Raw genomic sequence first — 26,752 nt, 5'->3', positions numbered from 1 at the left:
CCAGGGGAGACCGAGCCCGTGGATCGCGCACTTTTCAACGGCTGACTCGTGGATTAAGATTTTTTTGAACTGCCCTCGTCGAGATATCGACGAAGCGAGGATCGATCGGGGGTAGAGCGAGGCGAAGGGAGCGAGGGTGAAATCACCGAAGCAGAGCAATCGTCCACTTTTTCTTATCGAGTTACCGAGTCAATTGTCTTTGGTTTGTTGTTCTGAATTTTCTGTCCGTGAACAAGGCGAAGGAAAACGAGGGGGGGGGAGCAGTTTTTTCGAAATTTTCATTCCCATGGTCTTCCGGAGGTTGGAGAGAAATTTCGGGACAGCCGATATACGATTGACGACTGTGGTTCTCCAAATGGATTAAGAGATACGAGCCATCGAGGGTACGCATGAAGGTTCAGAAGTTCCAACGTCCACTCCGAAAATATCCTTGACCCTGTGCGAGGACGCCTTCGCTTGAAATATTATTGCCCTTTTCCATGCCGTTTTCCTCGTACCTTTCTTCCGCGACGTTATAGTGACACGAGTGAAGACGCTCCTCGACTCTTTTTCTCACATTCTGAATATCCTTCGCGTTTATTTTCGAAGAAGAAAGGACAGAAAAGAATATTCTCTCGGTGCGAGCTTTGTTCTCGGCCTGACACTTGTTCTCGACGTATTCGTGACACAGTGGGTTCGGAACACGCTCAAACGAGTCGTCATAAAATCTGATTTAGAAACAAAAACATCAATGCGGCTTCCCTCCTATTATGACCGAGTTTTTTCTCGGATCAATCGGGACGAAAAAGAGAGTTCGATAAAGTATTCGATTTTGCAAATACTGAGTCGACGTGCAATGCACCAGGAACGTTAAAACAAACTGTTGAGTGCATCAGACTCATTGGAAAAATTGGGCCTGAATAAGTTCGATGGAGAAATCTGTTTTGGAACTCCGAAATTTCACTCAGTCCCCGAACTGAACGTTCACCATTATACGGACTCTAATATAAGATTTTGCTTCTCATTTACGACTCAATAATCTTCAATAATTCGTGTATGCTGAAACGTAAAATAAACAGCTGATTGTGTTATCGCGAAAATGAAAGATTCGAGTTTGAGGAATGAGAATAAACTCGTAATTGATCGCAGCTGTCGCAGACGAAGGGAGATGATCGCCTTTTGATTTTCTTAATTCTTCCCTTCTCAAATCAGTTTACAAACCGAAAAGCATGAGAATTAAATTATCAATATTTAGCTAAATATAATTTCGAAGGATCATCTCGATTCTATTAGTTGTTTGACAGCAATAAAAAACCTCGTGTATGTGAATAGTATGAAATTCATTATTCATTGGACGATTTCTATATTGAGGACGATGCACCAGAAGGTTCATCTCGAGCAGGTGAAATTCAATGGGATGAGACACGAGGAAGAAAAAAATAAGGTAAAAAATGATATTAAAAATGCTGTCTCGAATCTGGAGCAGCGCTAACACGAAAAAAAAAAAGAGTAAGGTACGTTTTGTGAAGCTAATCGAGCGGTACCCCCGGACCCGATGATTAGAGGGTACGAAAATAGTTCGTTAGTTGTTTCGAAAGCCGAAAGTCATCGAAAAGTTGAGGATCCAGTGGAAAGTGAACTCTGGACGAAATGAAGTTCATATATTCGATTGAGTCTTGGAGGAAGGTGGTGTTGCACGCGAGAAAGAAGAGGAAACGCAGGGAAAAAAGGAGCTACAGCGCGCGGAAAAAAGGAAAAAAACACGAAGCTGAAACTGAAGAAACTCTCTCGGTCGAGTCCGAAGGGCAAAAGTTTTGTGGCCAAGGGTAAAGTGATAAAAAGTACACCTCGATACTCGAGAAAACGGAGAGGGAAGCAACAAGAACAAAGACAAAATCCTCGATGGGCTAATAGGGCGCGAGAACGGGGAGAAGGAGTGAGAGAGCGAGAGAGAACACGTGGAGGCGAGTTCTCAGACCTTCAGAGAAGAAAGCGAACCGGCAGAAACATTGTTTTAGCACTCGGTTCTCTTCCCGGAATCACTGCACTTCTCTAACCCTCTCTTTCTTTCTTTCTTTCTTTCTTCCTCTATCATCCTCGCCCAAGATACAGAGAAACGATGGAAAAAGAAGGAGCCAGCAACGAAGAGGATGACTCGAACGTTGAAACGAAATAACGTGGAAGTTCTCCTCGAGTCTTTTCCTGAAATGTTCCACCATCTCTCACTCTCGTCACTTAATGTCTCATAATTATTAGCCCTCCGTACCTATTTTTTTACTCAGCCTGATTTCTCTCTCGCTCTTGTTTCTTTTGGCTGCTCCTCACTCGCTGCCTTTCAATCTTCTCGTGGCATGTATGTAGGGCGTAAGCAACAAAACTTTTTCGTTTTCAACTCTCGATGCATCGCTGAATTCAAACGGAAGGAGATGGCAAGAGAGGAGAAGCGAATGGGAGGAAAGAAGTACATCTGTGGCACACGAATTCTATTTGAGCTTCGGTGCCCTCCTCCGATCATTACCGAGAGGGCTAAGAATAAGTGAGCAGAGAACGGAAAAAAACATATTGACCAAGATAAGAAGTAAGAAAGAGAGGAAATAATGAACGATAAGGAAAGAAGAGACGGACGAGAGAGCGGGAGAGTGAAGGAGAGAAAAAATACGCGAGTTAAGACTGAGACAATGTGTATAAGGTGGACCCAAGAGGGAACAGAAGGATAAACACATAATGCGCTCGAGGGGACCCCAACAGAGTAAAAGAGGAGTGCGGTATATTTTGCAGGGGGGAGTTTACGTGTTCCTCGAAGAACGAACTGAAAATATGAGAGCGGGGGCAAGGCCAAACCGCGAAAGAAGTACGAGAATATGGAGAAAGGTAAAGAAGAGTTGAAACATCGAGTGCAAGATAGAGGATATTGAAAGGTAAAAAAACTTGGACTTTACTCATTTTTGTCTCAATTTACTTTTTGTTCACTCCTCTCTTATTACCGTTTATCAATCTCCCTTAATTTTGTCTCCATCATCATCAAACGTGTTTGAGCAGCTACTTTTTATCAATTGGATGAAATGGTCCGGATTCGAGAATGCGACAAACCGAGAACGCGAGAAACGAATAAATGTTGAAACGAAATTCATCGTCTCGAAGAAAGGTGAAAAAGATTTTCTGAAAATTCTCCTTCCCGAAATATGTTAATTCGAAAAATTGTCCAGTGAATTATTACGCCCGGCGATTTATATTCTCGCTTGTACACGACGATAAATGAATTGTTTATGGTCGCATAAGTAACACCTGATGGAAGAGGGATTGGAGAGAGGAAAAAAGGAGGAGAGAAACGTGTATTTGCAAAGTAGTGACCCTCGAAGTGGGATTATAAAATTAGTGGTTTTAATGCAGGAAACATCGTAACGGTGAATACAATGTTCGAGCGAAGGTAACAATGAAGAAAGGAAAAAGACAGAGGGAGACGGAACTCAAGTTCGAAAGACACAAACAGGTAAAGAGCCGAAGAAAATCGTCTTGCAATTGCGAGTGAAATCCTCAGAAATATGTAAGTAAGAAAAAAAACGAGGAGGAAGGAAAACGAGAGGGCGGAAGACGACAGAGCGAGAGAGAGAGAGAGAAAGAGACAGAGAATTTGAGGTGGAGGAAAACGCGAAGAGTGCGCGTGTTCAACCAAGTGCGTATTACCGTGAGGCGAAAGGTCGAGTGAACCTCTCACAGCAGGGTTTCAGTTAGTCTCATAGTCTTTTCTCCTCCGCCATATACCCACCCAAACACACGTAGAAACTTCTATGGACACCTGTCTGTCCATTACTCACCATTCAGCTATTAAACATTGCACTTTCATTCTCCTGTTTTTGGACCCATCGATATTGAGTTATTTCATCATAATTTTATGTTACGATTTCGAGCCTCGATTAATTGCATAAAAAATTGCAATTTTTTCACAATTTGTGATCACCGTTACAAATTACGATGCATTAATTAACTAAAGCTTACTCAACTGGTCGAAGAACTAAAGGGACAAAAAAGAGATTTAAACATCCTTGATGCTGCTGATTCGTCCATGAAATTTTCGAAACAGCGGCTCGTGGCCGAATATATATCTTCCATGTGATTTGACGTATTTCAAAAACCCATGAAAAAATATGAATAGTTTGGAAAAACTGTTTGAAAATGTACGAAGGAAAATCGTGAGTATATGTGATTTGTTGCCCTTTAAAATTCTCCGAAATTTGTGAATGCGTGAAACCTCGGTTGATTCGCAGACTACTTGTTTGGTTTATAACCCTCGGCTCATCGGCGTCGGTCTGTTATTCATTTGTACAGCAATTAAGGACGTACCTGCTTCGGCAAACGCTGCGTTGGAAGTTCGAGAAATACAGAGAATGCGTCACAATCGAATTTCAAGAAGGGTATCGAACGGTTAGTTAATTTTTTGCATTCAACGACGTAGAGAAAAAGGGGCAAGAAAGAAAAATCTCATGGAAGAAGGCAAGTTTGTAGGGACAGAAGCTTTCCGGAACACGACAGTTATCTCACTGCTATCGTGAATATTTTCTCACCCTCTTGTGCGCTTTATATCTTTGCCCAATCTCTTTTTCTTCTCGCGCGTTATACTCCTCCTACAATAGAAAGCGGCGTCCCTTTTCCTAGTTTCTTCTTGCACCCTCAATTTTTCTCATTCCTCGTATTATCCTCGCGCGTCTCTCCATAAAGCTACTTGTCGCGAGTTCGCGGTGTCTTCTGGCCATGTAAGATACACGAGAAAGAAGACGAAAGGGGGAAAAACTGTTGGAAAAAAGGTTGCTCGTCGGGGAAAGACGAGCATACACTTTTCTCCCTTGCTCAGCTCATCGCTCCTTTCGCCGGTCCTCTTCAGCTTCGTTTTTTTCTTCCCACCGTCGCTCGCTAATCTTTCACAGATCTTCCACGAAATCTCGTTAGAAATTCATAACCGTAGCGCGTTCTCCTCCCGCACAAAACTCACCCCCTCATCGCGGCGGGAGTGTTACCAGTCGGGAGAAGGGGTGCGACGTTCCAGTACGGTGGACCGGAGCAAAGGGAACGAAGGAGAAGAGAGTGAGCGGAAAATGTTGGAAAAATGGAGGGAAAAAAAACGGAATGAAACGAAAAACGAAAAATATTGCAAGCAGGGGAGAAGGCAACGAGAACCAGCGTGATACGAAAGAAATAAGCAGGCAAAGTACATTAAAAATTAATTACTTTGCTGATGGAAACTAGAAGTGCCTAGAGCTCGGGGGGAATTTGTTGTACCCAAGGCCTGGGGCCTTCCGTTCTCTCTTCCTCTCTCCTCCTCGCCTCGACACTGCTCCTAGAAAAAAAAGTGTCGAGAATGAGAGAGCTCTACGAATACGTATATTTCGACTTCGTTTGTGGGCGATAGTCACCCCGGAGAACATGCGTACTCCTTAAAGTCGATTTTCCATTCGCGTACAATTTCTTTTTCAAAGAACATAAACTTTTGAGAGTTTTTACGAGCCCGACTTAAGGGCCACATTTTCGCGATCTCGCGGCTCGTTCGAGCCATCGGAGACACTGGAAAACTGCCTTTCGCTCGCTCATATCGATGGACGAGCAAAAATTTTTTTTCGATGGATATTCAGACAACGCGAATTCACGTTCCAGAGATTAAATTAATCCGCACCGTTCATCGACTGCAAATGCACGATCTGTACAACTGGAAAGTGACTTTAAGGACATCCCGTACACGTAGCAGGACAAATACAAATATACTGTATAAAAGTAACGGCAGCGTGTCGCATCAGGAACTTAACCTCATCTCGAATACTCCTCTCTTTCCTCCCTCTCCCTCTAGATTCTCCTCGTCATCATCGCGGTTTGCCAACGGACTTATTTTAATATTAGCTTATTACCTGCAGCCCTCGACGAGTTGGAGCATCGCTATCTACTCTATAGCTTCGCTACTTCTGGAGATAAATAGATAAATGGATTGCCGGACGAGGGTTGAAGCCGAGGGCTCGATCGGATTTTGCGGTATAACGTACTCTCTTGCCGCGGCTGCTTCATCTTTCTCTTATTTCTCGAGTATAAGTGCGCTATTTTGCCTGCTGTTTCGTCTTCGGACTACCCTCGCTGCTCTTCCACGACCCTTATATTATTCTCGTATATTTATATACATAAACATACACTATACGTAGATACTCGTGCATGAATATATGTATACGACAAGTATACAAATGCCCCTCATTGGGATTTATTTCCGCGATTCAGTCATCTTTCTCTTAAACTCTGTGCCTCTTACTCCCTCGTTGTTGCATCAAAACTCTCTCTCTCTCTCTCTCTCTCCCACTTTTTCTTTCTCTCTCCTCTCGCTTCACCGTGTTTCATTCCGCACGAGGTTCACTGCTCCGGTTCTCCACCTCTCTAGTGCTCCGCTGCATCGAGGGGTCCAGAGCTACGAGAAGGGAAAATGCTTGAGAGTTCGCGCGGACGCAGATGAACGAGAGGCGAAAGAGAGGAAGGTGAACGAAAACTGAGAAAACTCCCTCTTCTCTCGCTCTCTCCCTCTTTCACTCGCTCGCTCGCTCGCTCACCCTTTCCCATACATTACTGGTTAGGAAAAAGGAAAAGAGGCGCAGGGTGGCAGCAGGACCTGGGACTCCGGGAGTAATTAACTGCTTAACGAAGTAAACACGACGCCATCTTGGCTCCGGGAGACTCCAGAGGACAACCGGATGGCTGGATGTTGCGCTGCAGCCACTAGGACGATTCTCCTCGAGCCCGAAGGTTGCACCCTGCCGCGGTGCAACGAGGCCCCTTCGGCAAACCTCCACCGCGAGGCTGTGACAGCCGCACCAGCCACATTTACATACTTAAATGTATGCTCGTGTTTGTGTATGCGGGTTTATAGCGATACTTTTTTCATCCCCGTTATAGGAATGAAGGTTTTTTTCTCAAGCATCCAACCCCGTTGGCGCGGTGCTGTTTTTATGTACTTCATTTTCTACCCCTCGTCTTTTCGAGTCTTCTTTTTTACTCGACTTCTTCCTCATTTTCTCCGTATTTCCATCCTCTTCTGGTTTCCTCGAGGCCCCACGGGTCGAAGCGGAGATTTTATTTGCCATATTAACGCGATTCGTGAAATCGACGGACGCGAGGAGCGCGGATTCCGCCTTCCTCGAGTAACTCCGCTAAGCTCGGTAATGCGGAGGGCAAGGTCATAAAAAACATTGTATACACTCGAAATGATTTCTTCGATAAGACGGGCAGTTATCTAATTTTTTGTCACCTCTCGCGATTGCTTCGTTATCGATCATTAAATTTTCAATCGGAAAGTTAGCAGTGCCGCGCGCACTTGCCTCTTTTCATAACCAAACCAAATTGGGATGCGCCGGGTCGCTTATGTCGGAGTTGAAAAATCACGAGGCGTCGCGAAACGAAGGTGTGATAAATTTCCCATCGGATTAACCGGTTGCGCCGAGTGATCACGTGCTTGAGATCGCCAAGTGTCAGATCTTACGTGATATAAAGACAGATACGCGAGAACGCGAATATGTAAGTGTACGAAAAAGTGAGAGGTTGGAGGCACGTTGGTGCGCTGATTATATGAGATTGGCCAGGTGAGACTTCGAGCAAAGCGGCACAGCAGCGGGGGCGCGCGAGAAAATATATATATTGCAACGCCACAGGTCGAGGGGTCCGGGTCGCACGATCCTGGTTGATCTTTGCGCTCGTGCGGGCCTGCAATTCCCTTCGTGTCTCCTCTCTTTCTTCTTTTCTTCATATTTCTCTCTCTCTCTCTCTCTCTCTCTTTCTATCTCTTTCTTCTTTTGTCCCTGCAGCTCTTCCCTCGCTCTTTCTCCTCTGCTCCTTCGTTTTCGATGCTTGTATGCTTTTATCCTTCGCCGTTTCTCCGTGCTTCCATTCCGAACGTTTTCATCTTTCTTCTCTCTTTCCCATCTTCTTGCTGCTCGTTTCTATCCCACTTCGAATCACTCACCTTCTCTTCAGCTTCTGTCTCCAACTTTGTTTTAAGTTACGCTCATCAATTCTTTCCATCTAATTGCGAAGGAATTTTCCATCATTTTGATTCTTTGGTATTTCTTGTTACAGGCTTTCTTGCGCGGAGTACTTTTACTGTATACAAGCTCGATCGACTGGACCCTGGACACTTGGGGAAGTCCACCAAAGTTGCTACGACCATTATTCCGTTTTGGATCGAGGATATGAAACTACCGTCAGTGAATCCGGTTCCGCATTCATACGCTGCTAAACCACCCCGACCAGACAAAGGACCAGAAAAAAATGTGATGACGATGGCAGATCGGAACTTTAGCAATTACTTTTTGCTCTCGAGTCGATCCTGATGGCGCTCACCCTGCTGAAAATTTATTTCCTTCGACACCCCTGCGTCGTTCGTTCAATTAAAATCCTTCGACACTTGGATCGCACTTCCGCACTCGGGACATATTTTGGGATAAGAACTGCAGCTGCATGCGCGATACACGTGGAAAAAGCGCGATGTACGCACACGTGACACGTTCTTGAGGAGCAACAAATTCGTTCGATCTCAAAAATTCATCGGCGGCAGTTAAAAAAAGCATGAAACTCGGGATCGGCAGCCAGAGTTTTTAGATCCAAACTTAAACGGGAAGCTCCAACCGAAAACGGGAAGCCGATGGAGCAATTAATCTGCAAATTTTTTCCAAGTTCTCCGCGAGCTTTGTCTCCACTCGAGCGAAGTGAAACTTTGCGTCTTTGCACTCAATCTGGATTCGAGATCGACGAAAAATCAATGCTCGCCTTCCAAGTGAGCATGACTCTATACACTAGTTATAAATTATCTTTACGAGCGATTGATCGTAAAAGTAGATATATCGTTGAATATTTACCGAAAGATGATCCAAAGTATGCCGAAGCGATTCCACGCGAAAGGGGAACGCAGGGAGGGGGCGAGTCGTGCATCTCTCCCGCAATTAGTCGAGATCTATTTTATTCGCGGCGAAGTGGGCACTCCGAGAGGGCAATACCGTTGAATTTATCGTCGAGTTCTCGCGCGTGAATCGCCAGCTTCAGCCCCCTCCCTCTTCGTCTCTCCTGAGACCGAGTTTCGTACACTCGGAGCATCTTCTTCACGATCGTCTTCTCCATCTTCCTATTTTTTCTTCTATCTTCCCTCCTCTATGCCAGAGAGCACTATTCTGTGTGTGTATCTTGATATGTTCGTGTCGGTGTACACGAGATTTTATACGAACGTATATTCACAGAAAATCGCGTATATGACCGCGTACTTATATAACAACATGGATACTCTGATGCACGAAGGATTCTTCAGTGTCTATATGGAGCGTTATAAGGATTGAGATAACCAGCAGGGTGTCGGTGTATTTTCCCTTTTCATTCTCTCCCTCTCTCGCTTCTCCTCCTTCGTCCTCTCCATCTCTGGACCGGGACGCCCCGGCGAAGAATTTTTTTCCCGCGAGATCGTACTGACGCGTCACGATATTTCGCGGCTGAAGGGGCTGAAGACGTTGAGAGGGGCGCATGGAAGCGGATTTGAAAAAAATGCACAGCAAGTTGCTCGTTTGGGAGGAAAAAATTAATGCGAATCTTAAGCAAGTCCACGAGAATCTAATGGAAATGGAAAATTCCAAGTTTGAGAGGTAAAATTCGGAAATATGCTAGAAATATACAGCGTGCATATATTCCCGGAATTATTATAGGATCTACGGTCTAGTTGTCGAGAAAACAATTAACGAGAATCACATTTTTGAAGGGCTATACGCAAGCTCTTAGGGCAGACACACTCCCTGTGCGACCATTTGGATTTAATATAAAATATACAACTTGAAGAGCCAAGAACGAGAATAAGAAAATATTATGTTTTCAGACATCGATAATGTCTTGAGGAAGCCTTATTACCGGTGAAAATCACTTGGGAATGGAAAAAGAAAAACACTTATTTGAGGTTAACGAGGAATAACGATGCAAACGGTGGAAGGTTTGACAACACCATGGCGGCTTGAAATATAGATACGCGCACACATATAAATAGAAAATGGCTGTCACATTTTGCTTGACGATTTTACTACCGCTATCGTTGTATTAAAAATTGATAAATCTCAACAAATAAGTTGCACATGATTTTAATGACTGCGAGAATAAATTTTATTCGTTTCTTTGGTCATGAAAAGAGCAAAAAAGTTCAGTTGCTTTTTTCAATCACAAGTAAGTGTTTGAAAAATTATTTCTCTCCAGACTTTTCAATAAAAAAGAGTTCTGGGTTTTGGGTAATTGATTGACCTCAGGAGATCAGACTCTGTACGAGAGCCCGACCCGTTAGCACTTCCCTGAAATACATATTTTCCGTTGACACTCGATTATTTTAGACACCCTGTATAAGAAATTAACAATATACATGAATTATATATAGATTTTAACAAAATATGATTGTCTATATACGATATAGAGTTCAGGGGTTGATAAATTCGTGACATGATAAAAACGTGACTGCATCGAGTCACGGGAAGGGATGGAGAGACAGAGGGAGGGAGGGAGGGAAAGGTCAGTCTTTGCGAGAGAACAAACAGAAACGAAGTGAAGAGAAACTTAGGTAAGGGAAATTTCTCTGAGGATCTGTACGATCCCAGACAAATCTTATGGATCAAAAGTGTACGTGCGAGAATCGTTATGCAAGACTCCATAAGTGCATGCATAAAACATAGCAATAACATCATACAGCGTATTTCATGTTTGCAATACTTCGATTCGGCGAGCCGCAGCAGCGATTTCAGCTTCGAGTTTGGTGATTTAAAGCCTTTCGTAACTCCCCAATTTTAACCGCAGGCGTTTAATTCTTGATTTACGAGTTGCAGAGCCTCCGAGTGAACCAATCGCGGTTTGATACACCCCGAAAAATTTCATCGACGACTGACGAATCGGGATTCTGAGATCCAATGCGATTTATGGAAAATTTACGTGGCAGGGGAGACTCGCGGGGTCCAAAAGGGGTACCGGAGTAAAACGGGGCGAAAATCCAAAACGTTTTCTTAGTTTTTTCATTTTACCCGTTTTGCCATGGTCTTCTCGCTAAAACATGGTCTCAGTCGCGATCCGAGGAATCGTAAGCTTTTGTAAACCCGAACTCTGGTGATTGCTATTTATTCTAACGACGTTCGACCGCATACACTTTCATATACGCGCTTTTTTTATCGATATAAACACACACATTAAGTAAGTGTACAAAAAATGCATTCCCTTTCGCTGTGAATTCTCATTTATAACGTTCCGATGAGACTCGAAGACTCTTTGTATTCCTGCAGCTGATTATCGGTGATCTAGTTGAGTAAACACGTTTCCTCCTAAGGGAGAAACTCGAAGCGTACTTACGCCGTTGGCGAGTAGCCACGGTCTCGTCGCGGTGGACGCGTTGACCGGATGTGACGTCCCTCCGGTTGCAAAAAAATCACCTCGCAGTTACCAGCATCAACGGCTTTTTCTCCTCTCATTTCGTCTTTCATTTTTTCTCTCTTCTCTGCCCATCCTTTTTTCTCAAATCGACTCCTTTCCAGCTTTCTCTCGTTTGTGCTCTCTCGCACCTTCACCGGCTTCGCGAGAATTTTCTTTTCTTTTCTTCGAGACTCCTTTTTTTGCGCCTGTTTCTTTTCTTTTTCGGAGGTGTTTCACTCTTGTCTCAACTCGGTTTTTACTCTCGAGCACACCGAGAATACAACCGCAGATCTTCCATTTCGTTGGTATACGCGTTGCCGGACTTTGTAACTATACAGGGTGTCCGAACGAAAATTAGCAAAGTTTTTACCCACGTATCGATGAGTACTCGTAGTAATTGAATAAAAAAAAATAAAAAATAAAAAATAACTGACTCTGGGACCCGTCGAGCATTCGTCACGGTTTGCAAAACGATGCTAAAAATTTTCGTAAACTTCCAAATCGTCAGAATGCTGACGCTCTCGATCGTTGCGCTATATTTCGTAACAAGCTTTGGCCTCCGGACAAGATTTTATCGTAATTTTGGCTCCCAGAAACGTGGAACGATTAGTGTCGACGGGAAAGTTACTCGTTCACTGTGCAAAATCAAAACACTTGCGATAGTAAATTCTGAAAAACTCCTTAAGCGTACACCAGGGACACCCTGTGTGTATATTGCTATACTAGACTATATACTTAGTATATTCGTGTGGTATATAAAGGGCAATCCCAATCTCCGGTGGCGGTGTCAGAAGCGATTCCAGGAGAGAGACCTGCACGAGACAATCAACACCCACATTCCCTCGACCATCTCTCGCTCATTCCGGGAAGGCGAGGAGAGAACTCGCTTCTTTGCTCTCTCGTAGGAAACTCTTGCTCCTCAAAACAAACAAAAAATAAACAGGAGGAGCGATGGAAAAAAGGAGGAAGAGACACACGACCATGTCTCGAGAGCTCTTTTGAAACTTGTAAATATCCCAGGGCGAATGTTAACGTCGATGTGATTGGTTTTTCCTGGCCACCTAATTCTCTTTGTCCAGATGAAAATTGAATTTGGAACTTTGGGCCAGTTTGCAAGATTTTGAGATTTTTTTTTTTTATGTTTTATATTCAAGTACGCAAAGAGCAGTAATAAGAACTGTTCACCGTAGTAAAAAGACCATACCTTTTGTTCAAAAGACTCAAGCCTCTTTCACTTCGAATGTTTATATTGTTGAGTATGCTCGCGCAAGCCTGAAAAAAAATTATATGTATGGTAAAATGTCATGCACACGTATTCGATGTATATTCGTGTATTTGCCATAGAATTTACTATGCTGAAAGTAAAAATTTGTGATCAACAATACATTTCCACTTATCAGTAAGTGCTAGTCTGACATGACGAATAACACTCGAAAACAAAAGGAAATATAGTTGTCACGTGCATCACTTTTTGCTGTCCACATAAAGCTGTTTAGAATTGAAGGAACGAAAAATGGGAATATTGAAAAAATCCGCTGTTTGTAATCTGTGGCTAAATGCTTTGAAAATTCTTGAAAACTAATAAATTCCTCACCGTACAAAACAAATCCTTCTTCTCCGTGTTCTCGAAAATGACGCGTTTTCAATTCCCATAATCGCGTAATTGTCGAGTCGAAGGTACATTTATAATTTGAATATATCCAGAACACATAATAATTTGAGCTATTTTTGTGCAAGCCTTAATTCCGTGATCGATAAATAAGTACGTTAAGGTTGGGCGAGGCAAAAGTCTCACTCAAGCCGTTCCATACAAGCTTAATGCGAGGTACGTACGAAGGAAAGGGCTCGAAAAAGAGGTTGAAAAGCTCGAGTAAGCCTCGTCCTTGCTTTTCTCCCCTTAGCTCGGTCTCTCCGTGCCAGTGAAAGTCTTTTCTTCACCCTCCGTGTCTATATACGTACACCAGGACCCTAATCTTGCTCTCGTTTCATCTTCGTTTATCAGCTCTATTTTCTGCAGCGTTCCTTCTCGATCGCCCCCGCGGGCGAGGCTTCTCGATCGTGAGAGGCACGAGGGAAATATTCGTAAGAATTAAAGCGCCGGGAATTAACATTCCAGGGAGAGAGTTGCTCCGTAAGAGAGAAGTCTGGCCCAGCAGGGTGAAAGAAGAGTTTTTACCGAGGGTTCGCTCGTTCGTTTCGTTTTCCTGCCATTGCTTCTGTGCTTCGAGAGAAAAACAACGAGACATGAGTGTTCAAAATATCATTCTCACGTTTCATCCTACCCTCGATATTTTCTATTTTCATAATCTCACGCACTGTTGGAATTAAAATCAAATGAACGATTTGCCAGACGATTCCAAATCCCAAAGAAATATCCTTTTCGCAATAAAATCCTAATATTTATCTTCAATTTTTCATTTATTTTCAGTCCAACCGAATTCTCATTTTTTTCCTCAATCAAATATCACACTTACTTTCGAGCACACCGCGAGATGCTGCTCAACCTTTCTTCGTGTATTTTTTCACCCTCGCTTTTTTCCCACCCCCCCCAAACTCACTGCCACAAGATTATACGCGCGTATTCACGCTATATATGTACGTAAGAATATGCAGATGTATATATGCGCGGTATGCGCAGAAGAGGAGTCGTGATGGTGGCTGCTGCTGTCTTATTCTTTCCACTCATTAAGGTGGATCGATGGACCAGCAGTTGGATGCGCGACGGAGTAGGGATACGCCTTTCTTCCCTTGTCCCTTCCTCTCTTTCCCTCTCTCTCTCTCTCTCTCTCTCTCTCTCCATTTCTCTTATTTTTTTTCCCTCATATATTTTTTTCGTTTCATCGTTCTTGTCTCACGACAGCTGGGCGGGCGAAGGGGGGGGGGGGGGGGGGGGACAAAGCTCTAGAACGAAGAGCCATGCAGCGACGTTTGACGAGAGCATCGATATTCATGAGTCTTTTCTGATCAGTCCGAGCATTTCGTTTGTCATTGGAATATAAATCAAATACCATATATTATTACCACACATATTACTATACATTATTGGAGAAACCACTTGATTTTGAAGGGAAAAAAACGAATGAAACGCGTTTCAAGAGTTGAACGAGATTCGCGGTTCTTTCTAGCCGCGCGATCTCAAAACTCTTTGACTTAGTATGCAGATTTACGTGGCTTTGGTATCTTTTATGTTATTGTACCGTTCACTGACTTTTAAGTTCTCCATCGGGCTTGTTGTTGTCGTTGTTGCTTTTTTTTTTTTTTTTACTTTTCATTGTGAAACGATATTCCTCTCGTTGGTTAATTAGTGGTTGCCAAAAGCTTACCGATTCCAGATCAATCGAATTATCGAGTTATTTTAATTTCTCGTTCACCCCCATCTCCTTTCGCTCGGCATAATTTAATCAATGTTTCTCTGTTTTCGTGCATATAATCGAGCTCCTTGCGGTCGTTACCTACGCTTTGTCTCAGCGAAGCCTCTCTAAGCACGAATCTCGTGCTCCACTTGTTTCGTGCATTTTAAATCCACTGAATGTTTCTCTTCCCTTTGATTTGGTGAGGCGAAATGAAATAAGCAGGAAATTTATTAATATGTTGACAGGTCTATCAATAATTTATCGTTCGTTTGCTGTTTGTTGAACGATTTATTTATACATCTAATTACATTCGGGAACCCAGCAGCGGCTTGGAGCCGAGCCTCAATACGATAGTTGCGAAAATCCGAAAGCAGCTACCTCATAAATCGTATATATCCGGTCCGTAAGCATGATTCGTGAAAGATGAAAAAAATAGCACTCGATTTCAAGCGAATGGAGCATTTTTAATGAAATGTAAAAAAAACGATAAAATAATCGATGACGAATAACGATACGAAATCACGTAAGAAAATACTCACGAGAGACATTTTACAATTCGAATAGAAGTCTCGTTCCAATGTTTTGTGTCGAAGAGACGGGAAGAGCTTTGGGAACGTCAAAGAGGGATGACGTGGATAGCACGTGGCTGCGCACGTGGTTGGTTACAACTCCCTACTTCATTCCTACTCTCTCAGTCCGTCTCACTTTCTGGCGAGGGAAAACTACCCCCGCAAGTTTCTAAGCCTCTCGAGCGAGCGGGCGAGGAAGAGAGCGCGCGAGGGTTGGCGAAAGAGACGCGCGCCGTCGTCAGCTGACCACGCAGTGGACCGTACCACCACCACCACCACCACCACCACCACCACCCGGAAATTCCAGCCCTCCTTTTCTCCCTTCTTTTTACCAGTTGAAATCCACGACCAGCCACACTATTCGCTCTCTTTCTTGCCTTCGACTTTCACCCCCTGACTCTCGCTCTCTGTATACATATACATACATATTTATAGCATAAAAACCACCTCCGACGAGGACTCTCGCGGCCAGCGACCTTCTCACTTTTTTTCTCTTCACTGTTTTTTTACCGGCCAGCCGGCTGGCCTTCCACGTGGGTGGAACGTCCGAGAATTCCTTACCAAACTCGGTCACGCTTTCAACGTCACTCGATCACATATCCGAGGGTGGGGGGACGAATCTTTTCTTTTTCTCCTGTCTATGTTTTTCCTCGTTCTCCCACTATTTTTACGCTCTGTCAACTTTCGGTACGAATACAGACATTTCGTCGAGCGAAGGACTCCTCGAGAAAGTAGACATTGCTCGAACTATTGAAGCGTTTTTTGAGTATTGTCTTGAAGAATTGACCCGATTGGGTCGATTTAAAAATCGACAAAACTTACGAGTAATCGATCGATTGAGATTTTTATTAATATAAAAGAAAATCATCACGTGTATATGGGTGGACTAAGTATTGGCAGTACTCCAGGTAAAATGAACTCTGGTTCGTAAACGAGAAATAAGTAAAGCTGCATAAAAATGAAACGAATGAACCATACGTGCGTCTCGCGGTGGCAGCAATTATTAAAAAATTCCATCTGTTTTCCTGCCAGACTCCACTTCCTACCCTTGGGATTAGTCCTCGAATTTTTATTTCGGCGTGGTCTTTCTTTTGAACTGCGATATTTGGCGAACCATCATCCCCTCCCAGGTAGTGCAGTTTCGTTTACGAAAAATGGAGGGAAAGGGGGGAGCGAGCGAGCGAGCGGGGGAGAGAGAAGGAGGGAGCAAGAGCAAATCCACTTCGTCTCAACGAAATATGCATAACGCTTATTTACTTCGAGGTAGCGGTGTCTAACCCAAATCTGCTCAACCCCCGTGGCTGCGTGCTTCAACCCCTTCCCTCTTTCCTCCTCCCTGGCTTTTACTCACTCCAGTTTATTGCGGATGCTGCAGCGAAAGATAGGGGAATGAGAGAGAGAGAGAGAGACGTTTCAAAGTTTCAAGCGGAGCGTGTGTCGTCCCATCATCCGAATTATACGTGTCGGGGGGCCAAGAGAAAAAAATAACCAGTGAAAAAGAGAGAAACGAATGAATCTCGTACACTCTTACGGATTCGGTCTCGAATAAATAAATAATAAAGGGATTGAACAAAAAAAAAAGGGAAAGAAGAACATTTCGTCAGAGTTGAACCACTGAGAAATAAAAATATATTCTGCCACGATGTAATTGAGTCTTATATACGTATACGTATATATTATGGAACTCCTTAAATTTTCTGAAGAGTGGAAAAACATCAACGAGCAATTGAGAATTGAATTAATTACATAAAAGAATCGATTCGGGCTCGAGTGGGACTCGAGAAAAATTTGTATTCGTCACATGTATTATAGGAGGACGTATAATGAAACGAAAATAAAAAACCAAACAGAAAACTAACAACCCTGCAAAGATATCCAGATCGTTTCAAATGTTCCGCAAGTCTAAAAGTCTGGTACGATAGGATTTGAGGAAATTAAGCGATTCATATGTCGTTATCCGAGAGGAAGAAATAACAAGAATATCGAAGACTCTGGGTCTTCGTTCCCAGACAAATGAATCGTGAAAAACCATTCTCCCCGATATTTACGAAAATCGCAATTTGCCTAAAACCGAGCTTCCAAGTGTTTTGTTTCGTTCAGCATTTCTTGTTCGATTCAATCAGAAGAGATTTTCCGATACACGGACGAGGGATGCATCACCTTCGCAGCATGTGTATAGGACCGTGGAAAAGTAAACGAGGAGTGCATACCGGGCGACGTTATTTCATACGAAAGAAAACCACAAGAAATGTAACTTTGACACGAGGACGAATGGGAGTGTAAAAAAGCTAGAGGCAGAAAGGCACGAGGGAAAGACGCACGCAGAGTTTACGGTTCACGTACACAATCCCACGTTAAGGCACATACGTGCGTGCATATTATTAGTATATACGTCTCTTTATGTAAATCGTTGTCGTATAAGAACCACGCCCTCGCCAAACCAACCTTGCTCATACCCTTTTCCCTGCTCACGATTCTCTACCCCCATATAAATATATATAAATATATATGAGCGTACCGTCTATATGTGTGTCCTCAGTTGTTACCCTCCTCGGCATTCGTTCGTGTGCACCCCGTCCTCAAAAGCTCCCCCTACTACTTTGCGACCCATCCACGACCCCATCCCCTAATGACGCAAGCAAAGCAAAACAAAGAAAGGTTTATACACCGACTCTCTTCTTCAATCTTTCACTGTCTCTCTTTCTCGATACATATGTGTATGTATGTATATATGCAGAAATGTAGGAAAAGAGGAAAAGATGGGAAGTGGGAAAGGGAGGGAGAGAGAGGGAGGGAGAGGGAGGGTGGGATGGTCTCTTTCTATTTTATATACACACACATTTATACGTGTAAACGTTTCTCTGTCTTAAACTTTTCTCTCATTTCGTCTCGAATCTCTCGCTCTTGTTCTTCTCGAGGCGGCTGAAGAAAGAGAGCGAGAGAGGGAGGTCGATGAGGTTGCTTCGGTGCTGAGTTTTCTCTCTGTATGTCTCTCGCCCTCTCTCTCTCTCTCTCTCTCTTGTTCGTTTAGAATACGCCGCTTGCCTCGCTCACATGCGCGCAAATGAAATCGATTAAAATGCTGGGCGCAACTTCTAGGCTAAAGAGAAAGAGAGAAAGAAACGAAAGAAGAAGAGAGAGAGAGAGAGAGAGAGGAAAAGAAGGATCTTTCTCGTGGCACTCGGCTCCCTTTCTCTTGTCTCTTTCTCTCTGACGCTCTCAGTCTCTTATACCCCACCAGCCAGCATCGCCACCGAGAACTTACTCTTACCACCCCTGTACAACCCCCAACGACTCACCTCAACCCCCGCCCCCCACACTCACCCTGGGACTCTTGCCACAGCTTTCTTCTCGATGTGTGCGAAGGAGGAAATCTCCCTTTTACTTTATTCTCACTCGCTCACTCCCTTATTTATATAGCCTTGTCTTCGTCACTCTTTCTCTCATTACTCGTAGCCTCTTCTTTCTTCTCATTCTTTATTCGCTTTCCTTTCTATTTATTTTTATTTCTCTCATTCTTATTCTTATTCTCCTTCGGCCTGTGTTCTCGACTTTGCTCTATCTTGCTCCCTCCAACCTCCGCGACACACACGCTCTCCCAACTACACCATAGCTTCGTCCTTCTCTTCCTTTATCCTTCTCCCGGAATATTTTTCCTCTTACCCGGTGAAATTCTCCCCGTCCTTCCTTCCACCTCCCTCCGGGGCGTGCTTCCTTAACAGTCTCCGCTCGCTAAGAAACCGAGAAAACCCTCACGTGCTCCCACCCCCTCGCCCTCTTCCTCTTGCCCACAGCTTTATTTGTCTATGTGTACACGTCTGTTTGTATGTTTTTGAGACTTCGTAGATGTCGAGAGAGCCGAGCCGCAGTCTATCGCTTTTGCCTATAAACTCTTCTCCAGATTACTGTACGTACGTACTCTTGGAGTTGAGTCGCGTTTTGGCTTCTCATTAAACTCCACGTGACGGATCAGCATCTGCGTGCATACGTCGATGGACCCTAATTCTTTTCCTCTCGCAACCGTGAGTGCGAGCAGCTGTAAATTTTGAAATCCAATTTCTCTGAGCAGATTGACCGATTAAAAAAAAAGGTTCTGTCAGCCCATTTTTGCCACCGCCCTGCACAGGCTGACAGAGCCTTTTTTTCATCGGTCAAACCGTCTCGAAGAATTTCGATTTCGAAAATTCCACGTGAGGTTAGTCGACCGATACTCTTAAACGCACACTTTTCAATTGTGACGTCGTCATTCCTGTTTTTTTCCGGATCCAACTTTTCCATGCTTCACTAAACTCTCGTATATCTGCCCCTGACCTCCTGTGACTCTTGCGTCCCCGCAGAAGGTTAAGAGCACGCACTGGGAAGGGAGTTTTCAATGCGCTACTACTTATATCGCATTATTTCACGAGGGCGAGAGAAAACTTTGAGAAATCACTCGTCAGACAGTATTTTCATCTACATTCATCTGTCCAATTGTTTTTTATGCCTGTAATTGTTTATCGTCGCGACACGAAGCGAGAATAATAGAAAAAAGTGAGAGTAAATGAGCAAAAAGCGAGAGAGAAGCTGAAAAAATGTAAGATGCAGAGGACGAAGGATGGAGCGGTGAAAAGGAGATAAAAAGTAGGGGAGAAAGAAGTGGGGGGGGGGGGGGGGGACCAGAGCACCCATACGGAATAAAATTCGATGATTAATGCAGCTTCCAACCATCGGTATAAGCATCCCCCGAGGTCGTAGGTACCTACACTGAGAAAAAAAATTGGTTGATTCACTATCACGTGTGTTATTGTAATTTTTTAACTTCGATAAGTATCAATGTATTCTTTTCAATGATATCGAATTTAAAAGCAAAAATCGTGATATTCTTGAATCGTCTATCACGCGAAGTATTTGAGAATGCGATTTGATTCGATGCTAAATTTTAGTGACTCGAAAATCAAGAAATTGTCACACCATTAAAAACGAATACTGAAACAATCCTTTACGTATTTCGATTGAAATTTGATTTAACCCGTAGACACCACACTGGTGCAAATTTTCAGCCACGAAGATTTCAAGTGTCCAGAGCTTCAAAATCCCTTTCTTCCGTTTGGCCATTTTTCTATAATAAAACTTGATTTTACAATTTTTTTCATGATTGTAATCGATTAATAAGGAATTTTTACCCCTAAAAAGTATCGTTGTAAGATTAATTCCATACATTAATGGATGAAATAAAAAGTTTTTAAAAGTCCAAGTGCAAATTAGTACCAGTGTGTTGAGTGTGTGTCACCTCAAAGAGAGTGTGGTGTCTTCGGATTAATTTCGCATTTAAATCGCTCAGATATTGATCATAAAATACAAAACCAGATGTTTCCTCCATGTAACGAAATATTTAATCGTTAAAAACAAAATTAACAGCAAATAGATTAGAAAGAAATGCAGTCAGTACTGTAATCGGTTTGAGTCCTCGTATCTTATTTTTCGAAAGCATCGATGGCCAGGCTAATGTTTTATACGATTGGCAGTGCTTAAGTTAGTTGTTAAAATCCAATGGCTCTCGGCACAATTAAATAGTGCATCTAACCAAACCAACATGCATTTTTATTTTTCCAAAAGGTTACTTCTTCTCAGTGTAGTTATTTCCGCGTTTTTTTCTATGCACTCGCGCTCCCGTTTCATTTCTTCGAGCCTTTACCCCGCCGTAATTTTCCACCCCTTTCCTTAGCCCCTCGATCCGCGGAGTTTTTCCGTGTGTATATACGAGAATCCCGGAGAATAATATAAGAGAAGCGAGAGTTTAAAAAAACCACCCCCTCAACAAAAATATAACGGGGAAAAAGGAAAAGATCGGACGAAACGAGTACGGAGGCAGGGGGGTGAGACACTCAGAGGCGCAAGGGACGGCGGGAGGAGGGGGTGCGAGAAGGCATGAGAAAACGTGGGGTGTGCGAGAGCTTGCGCGCGGGAAGCCCGAGCCACCGCGAGGGTGGATATGCGGGGCGAAAAGGGGCACGGGGGGTAGCTAAGACGCCGGGGCTCTCCCAAGTAATTATAAAATGCAATCAATACTTTACATATTTTTCACGCGCGAACCAGCAGCAGCCAGCGCGCGCGCTAAGGGGAAGCTCGAGGGGTTTTCAACCCCCTCCATACCACATATAGTTCTCCTCTTCCTTTCTTCCTTTTTTCCTTCTCTTCTACATATATACATTTTTGTTCTTCTACTTCGTCTTCTTCTTCTTCTTCTTCTTCTTCTTCGTCATTCGTTTCTCCTCACGGGGTGCTTCGACATCCCGTACGTTTCCCACCCCTCGTTAAATATACGCACACATTCGTACCTATGACTGTATCCTTTTTTATATATGTATACCGAAACGTCTTGGAGACTCTTTTTAGACCGGCGAGCATTGAAAATGCGCAAACGGCGAGGGATGAGGGCTCTAACGAAATTTCATTCGCATATTCATGTCATAGAATACTAATTAATTTTACTGATCACGCTAATACCTAAATTAACTTTTCCTCATCGATGAGGAAATTTACTGTTGTTTTTATGCGGAGGAGCAGGAATCCAGTGAAATCGATCCCACTCCACTGGAATCGACTCAACGAATCTCGTCGAGTCGACGTCGTTGACGGACTCGCCGGTGTTTCGTCGCTCTAATCTGGTCGGAATCTAAACTCGAGTCCGCGGGGAAATAGGAGCCTGCAGGATATTTTATCGGGACAGCAACGAACAAAGAAGTTTGAGTCGTACTTGCGTTGAGGAGAGGAGCAAAAACAATGAGGGTTTACTGTCAAAATTAACGAAGCAACGATTTCTCATCGAGGAGAATATCCGAATGAACAACGATCCGGAGTGTCAACGTATTCGAAGGAAATAGTCTCCGTCCAATCGACGTTCGAAGGAATTGCTTCTGATTTCTCGTCGCGGGGGGAACGGACGAGGAGGCGAAAATAATCCTCATTGCACGCGCTTAAAAGTGCGTTCCTTAAAAGATTAATGAGATACAAATTTATCCCGTTCTCTTCGTCGCCGGCCCCCCCCCCCCCCCCCCGCCCACCCTTCGGCTTTCAAAGGAATCGAACTAGTGCGAGGCTACACAGTTTCAAAACGTCGGAACAATTTATAACGACTGCACATCCAAGCCTGTCGCAGTATAAACTTCAACGTATTAAATATTTCATTAACCTGTGCGTATGAAAATTTCAATAGTCACAAATTCGCAAATCCGAAATCCCCTTCCGACAATGAGGGGCATACACACGTACGTAAAATTATAGTGCGCGGAGGGAGAGCATCTCACAAGTTGGAGAGCCGTTTGTCTCTCTTTGCTGTCTCCGCGCGCGCGAGCGTCAAAAGTAAGTAGCGAGTGAGCTTCGTTCAAGGCTTGGTGACTGTAGGCGCTCGTGGAGAACGTCGCGATAAGGGTATAACCTGCTCCGTCGCGAGTCGAAAGAAAGAGGAAGAGAGAAAGAAATCCATATAAACGTATATATACGTGTGAATATGTATATGTATATAAAATAGGTGGTAGTACATCTCGCGTATAAGGGATGAAACGAGAGGTATAAGCGAAGAGGGAGAGTTTGCGTGGTATGTGTTCTATACATTAGTACAGAAAGCTCGCATCCTCTCCTTCTCTCTCTCTCTCTCTCTCTCCGGCTGTTTCTTTCTTTCTCTGTTTGAGGTTCGAAGCCCAGGGAGGGTTGAAGGGAGTGGACTGGGACGGCCAGATTTTAACGATTCCTCTGCCGCGGAGTCTTAAGAGAAAGAATGGCAGGGATGGGGGTTGAAATGAGCGGCGGGCGGAGGGTGAAGCCGCGGCGAGAAGCTTGCTCAAGGTGGGAGGGGGGCGAGAGAGAAGGGGGTTGAAGAGTGCGAGTAGTCGTCGCTCTTGGTGCTTGCACGACGTGGCTCTTCTACGGCCTGAAGGGAAGGTCGGGAGTGGAGGCTATAAGGAACGAGGTAGAGGGTTGCGCGGTCCGAGGGGATGCGAAGCAAGCGCCAGCGGAGAAAAACCACCCTCTTGGCTTGCCCAACACCGAGCCATCCTCTTGCGAGGGACTACGCGAAATGAAGAAATTCTATCTACATTTCCAACCCTTCATGCGGCGTCTTACCCCCTACATTCAGCCACTTTTATATACCTATACATGCCCCTATGTGTTTGTGTATCTGCGTGTGTGTGTGCGTATATTTAAATACATGGATACACGTACATAAATACAAGGCTGCTTGTTATGTGTGTGTGTGTGTGTGTGTGTGTGCATACATATGCGTGAATATCTGCATGTACATCTCTCTATCTCTCTTCTTTTACTTCTTCTTCCGTTTCTTCTTCTTCTTCTTCTTCTTCTTCTTCTTTCGCCTCGTCGCAGCCACCAACAAACCCTTCTTTTATTTCCTCTTTCTCCGCGCGTCTCTCCTCCTCTTCTACTACAACTCTTTATTATTATTCTTCTTCTTCTTCTTCTTCTCGGTCTTTCAGCATCTTTCGCCTCTCCGGAATCACCTTATTTCTCTATACGTATATCGGCGATTCCAAGCCCGTGGTCCCTCTTCGGCCTATCTTCTCAACTTGAAAACCCACCGCACCCCCCGCCCTTACTCTTTCTCGATCTCGCTCCCTCCGACTCTTTCAAACCGACAGCGAAGACAATACGAACGACCGACGTTTTCCAACGTCCTCAACCGCCCTCCCGCCCCCCACGGGACTCGCTCATTCCCGCGGATCCCCGCGTCGAAGCCCTCAACCCTCCCTCCGACTCTCAACCCACCCAATCCTTCCCTTCGTCTCACCCCCTCAGCCCGCTCCCCGTCGACATTCGCTCATTCCTTACTTTCCCCAACATCTCGCGCTCTTCGGACACGGCACCCGACACGAAAACACACGCAAACACCCACGGATTAAAATCCACAAATTATTGCTTTGAACTTTTTTCTTTTTCTCCCTAATCTCAAACGCCACCGGCGTTGTGCGATGAGGCTCTTATAGTACGTACAGGAAAACCTTTTCAATTTTCTCTATTACTTGATTTTTTATTTCACCGATTCTTCGATTATTTAACCCGCGAAAAATCACTTTTTTTCGTTTTTTATTGTTCCTCGCGAATCGAACTTTCGGTAAGAAGCAATTTTTCATAATTTTTCCATTATTTCGTCGAGAAAACAAACGACAGCCCGTTATCGAGCTTCATCCAATTAGGTTAATTCTCTCATCGAAATATTGACCGGAAGCTCAACCGCTGATTCGCACCGCCACCGTCGCCGCATCTCTGAGAAAACGTTCCTTCGTCTTAAGCAAGTCCCCTCCTCATTTTATCCCGATCTACTTTTTTCGAAATCCGCGTCGAGCAAAAATTTGGAAAATATTTCTACATAGTGTGCGAGAGGATTCTCCGGTGCACGGTATCTTTTTGTCCAGATATAAAATACTCCATTTATGCACACAATATATCTATACACGGTGAAAGCGTTGATAGGGTTGCTGGAGGATATACGACGTAGGTTCCACGAGAGTTCGGTAGCAAAAGAGAAGAGAGTAGGACAGTGCAACAAACAATGGAAATGGAGGAATCTAGGCGGACAATAGCTCGTGTGGAACAAACACATCTTACAAACCCATTTCTCGTTCTCCTTCGAACTCTATCTCTCCGTTTCTCTTTGTGTTCTTGCTTTCTCCGTCTATCTATCTATGTATCTATACGTGCACGTATCTCTCTTTCTCTTTCACTGTATCTTTATCCTTTCTTGTCTGTTGCGCGCCCGCGAGTGACGGTCCAAGCACATCTCTCCTGCCTCCGCGAGGAGTCTCCTCTCAGCTGCTGCATCCCCTTCGGTAGAGAAATCCTACCGAACGAAAGTACCATCCATTCAACTTTGGAGGCTGGAGTATGTGGAGTTGCTTCCTTCGGACAAAGAAAATAATAGAAAAAAAAAAAAAAAATAGTATGCGTGATGAACACAAGCGGGAAGACAAAAAATTTATCTGCGTCGGAGCGTTTTTTTTTCGGGATTCGCCGTACTCGTCGCTCGCCACTCGGGGGTTGACAATCGAAATTTATCCTCTGTTTCCGAGGCTTCGTCCGCGGAATAGAATTTCGCGGAAGAATTAGAGGATCTTTAAAAGTGACGAGTTTTGAGGGCTTTGGGAGCGTCGTGCGCATGGACAGTCGCACCGAGTTTGTTTTTTCGGATTTGTAATGGATTTTTTTTGCACCGCAGGTTGATCCAAGTGACTGAAATAATGGTGTCTTTTGTATCAATCCCATGAAGTTTTCATACACGTGATAAAGAGCCATTGACATTTATAATTGCTTTCCAATTGGTTGAAATCCCTTCTGCACAATACGCTTTATTCGCGTGGCTCGCATGAGAAGCGAGAACGTTTTTCTCGCGTAGTATAACTATAATACCTGAATGTATAGCGGCGCGCGTGCCCACGTATCTGATTTTCGTTTCGAGGGCGTCGTCTGAACCCTTTCAAGGCCTTGTCTTTTCTAACGAATCTCGATGCAAAATTTCGGGTATATCACTCGTTCGGAGAGGGTGGAATGTGAAAAGAAAGAGATAAAAAGGAGGGAGGAAGGAAAGAAGGAAAAAGCCGAGTCCCTCTCTTCGCCAAGAACACTCGACTCTCCAGCGTCCTCAAAGTTTTATTAGCCTCGGTGCTGGTGGGTGGGGGAGCCAAGGTGGATGCAGCAGAGATATAGGACGCGAAGGAGAAGAGAAAAAAGAGAGGACACAAAAAATAGGGTTTCGGGGGTTGAGACGATACGAAAAGGGGTGGATCTCCCTCGAAAATACGAAAAAACAACAAAAAAACAAAGAAATAAAGCGAAAATGGAAGGAAAGGGTTGTGCCGCTGCACGCGCTCTATTCTCCAGCGTAAAAGATTATCGGAGATACGAGGCTTGACTGTAGCTATAGAGAACAACGTTGAAGCGCGCGCGCGCGCGAGCAGGTTTGTGCAGAAGTTTGAGACGGCGAAGTATCCCGAAACTCTGCGTGGACTCTACATATTTATATACCTTTCAGCGTGATGTCAGCCCTACCGGCTTTTCCCCGTGTACGCGCGTGTCTATGAGTTCGCGCAAAAAAAACGGATCCAACGTTTCGCAAGCCTGCAGAATTTTTCTTGTAGCGAAATAGGCATCGTCACTCGAACCTGCGACTTCGAATGAAAAAGTACACGAATAAACATAATTCGATGCCCGATTATCAATTTGCACCAAATGAGAAGGATGGATGAGTATAAAAAAACGTGGTGTGCACGCTCGCGTTCAATTTGAAAGAAATTGATTAAATTCCTATGATTAAAAAAATCATAGGAATTTTTAACGCGAACATTTTCGCACGTGAAATATAAAGTAGTTAAAAGTACGAGCGAAACTCCCGATCTGCCGTGAATTGAGTAATCCGCTTTATCATTTAGTATT

The 26,752-nt window shown here is 44.0% G+C and overlaps 1 protein-coding gene across 2 annotated transcripts in view; it reads right to left on the bottom strand.

Moving 5' to 3' along the window:
* Positions 1-26,752, bottom strand: part of LOC122409273 (diacylglycerol lipase-beta-like) — a 135,223-nt gene that overhangs the window by 99,127 nt on the left and 9,344 nt on the right. The window contains exon 2 of one of the 2 annotated variants that reach the window (XM_043416686.1): positions 5,203-5,311. In XM_043416686.1, the coding sequence (XP_043272621.1) occupies positions 5,203-5,311 (109 nt within the window). Of the gene's footprint in view, positions 1-5,202; positions 5,312-8,852; positions 8,938-26,752 lie in introns of those variants that run through there. The other variant, XM_043416688.1, reaches the window with a different exon arrangement.

This window comes from Venturia canescens, chromosome 4, assembly GCF_019457755.1.
Source record: "Venturia canescens isolate UGA chromosome 4, ASM1945775v1, whole genome shotgun sequence".
NCBI classification, from domain to species: domain Eukaryota; kingdom Metazoa; phylum Arthropoda; class Insecta; order Hymenoptera; family Ichneumonidae; genus Venturia; species Venturia canescens.
This window is presented reverse-complemented; position numbering and strand designations above follow the sequence as displayed.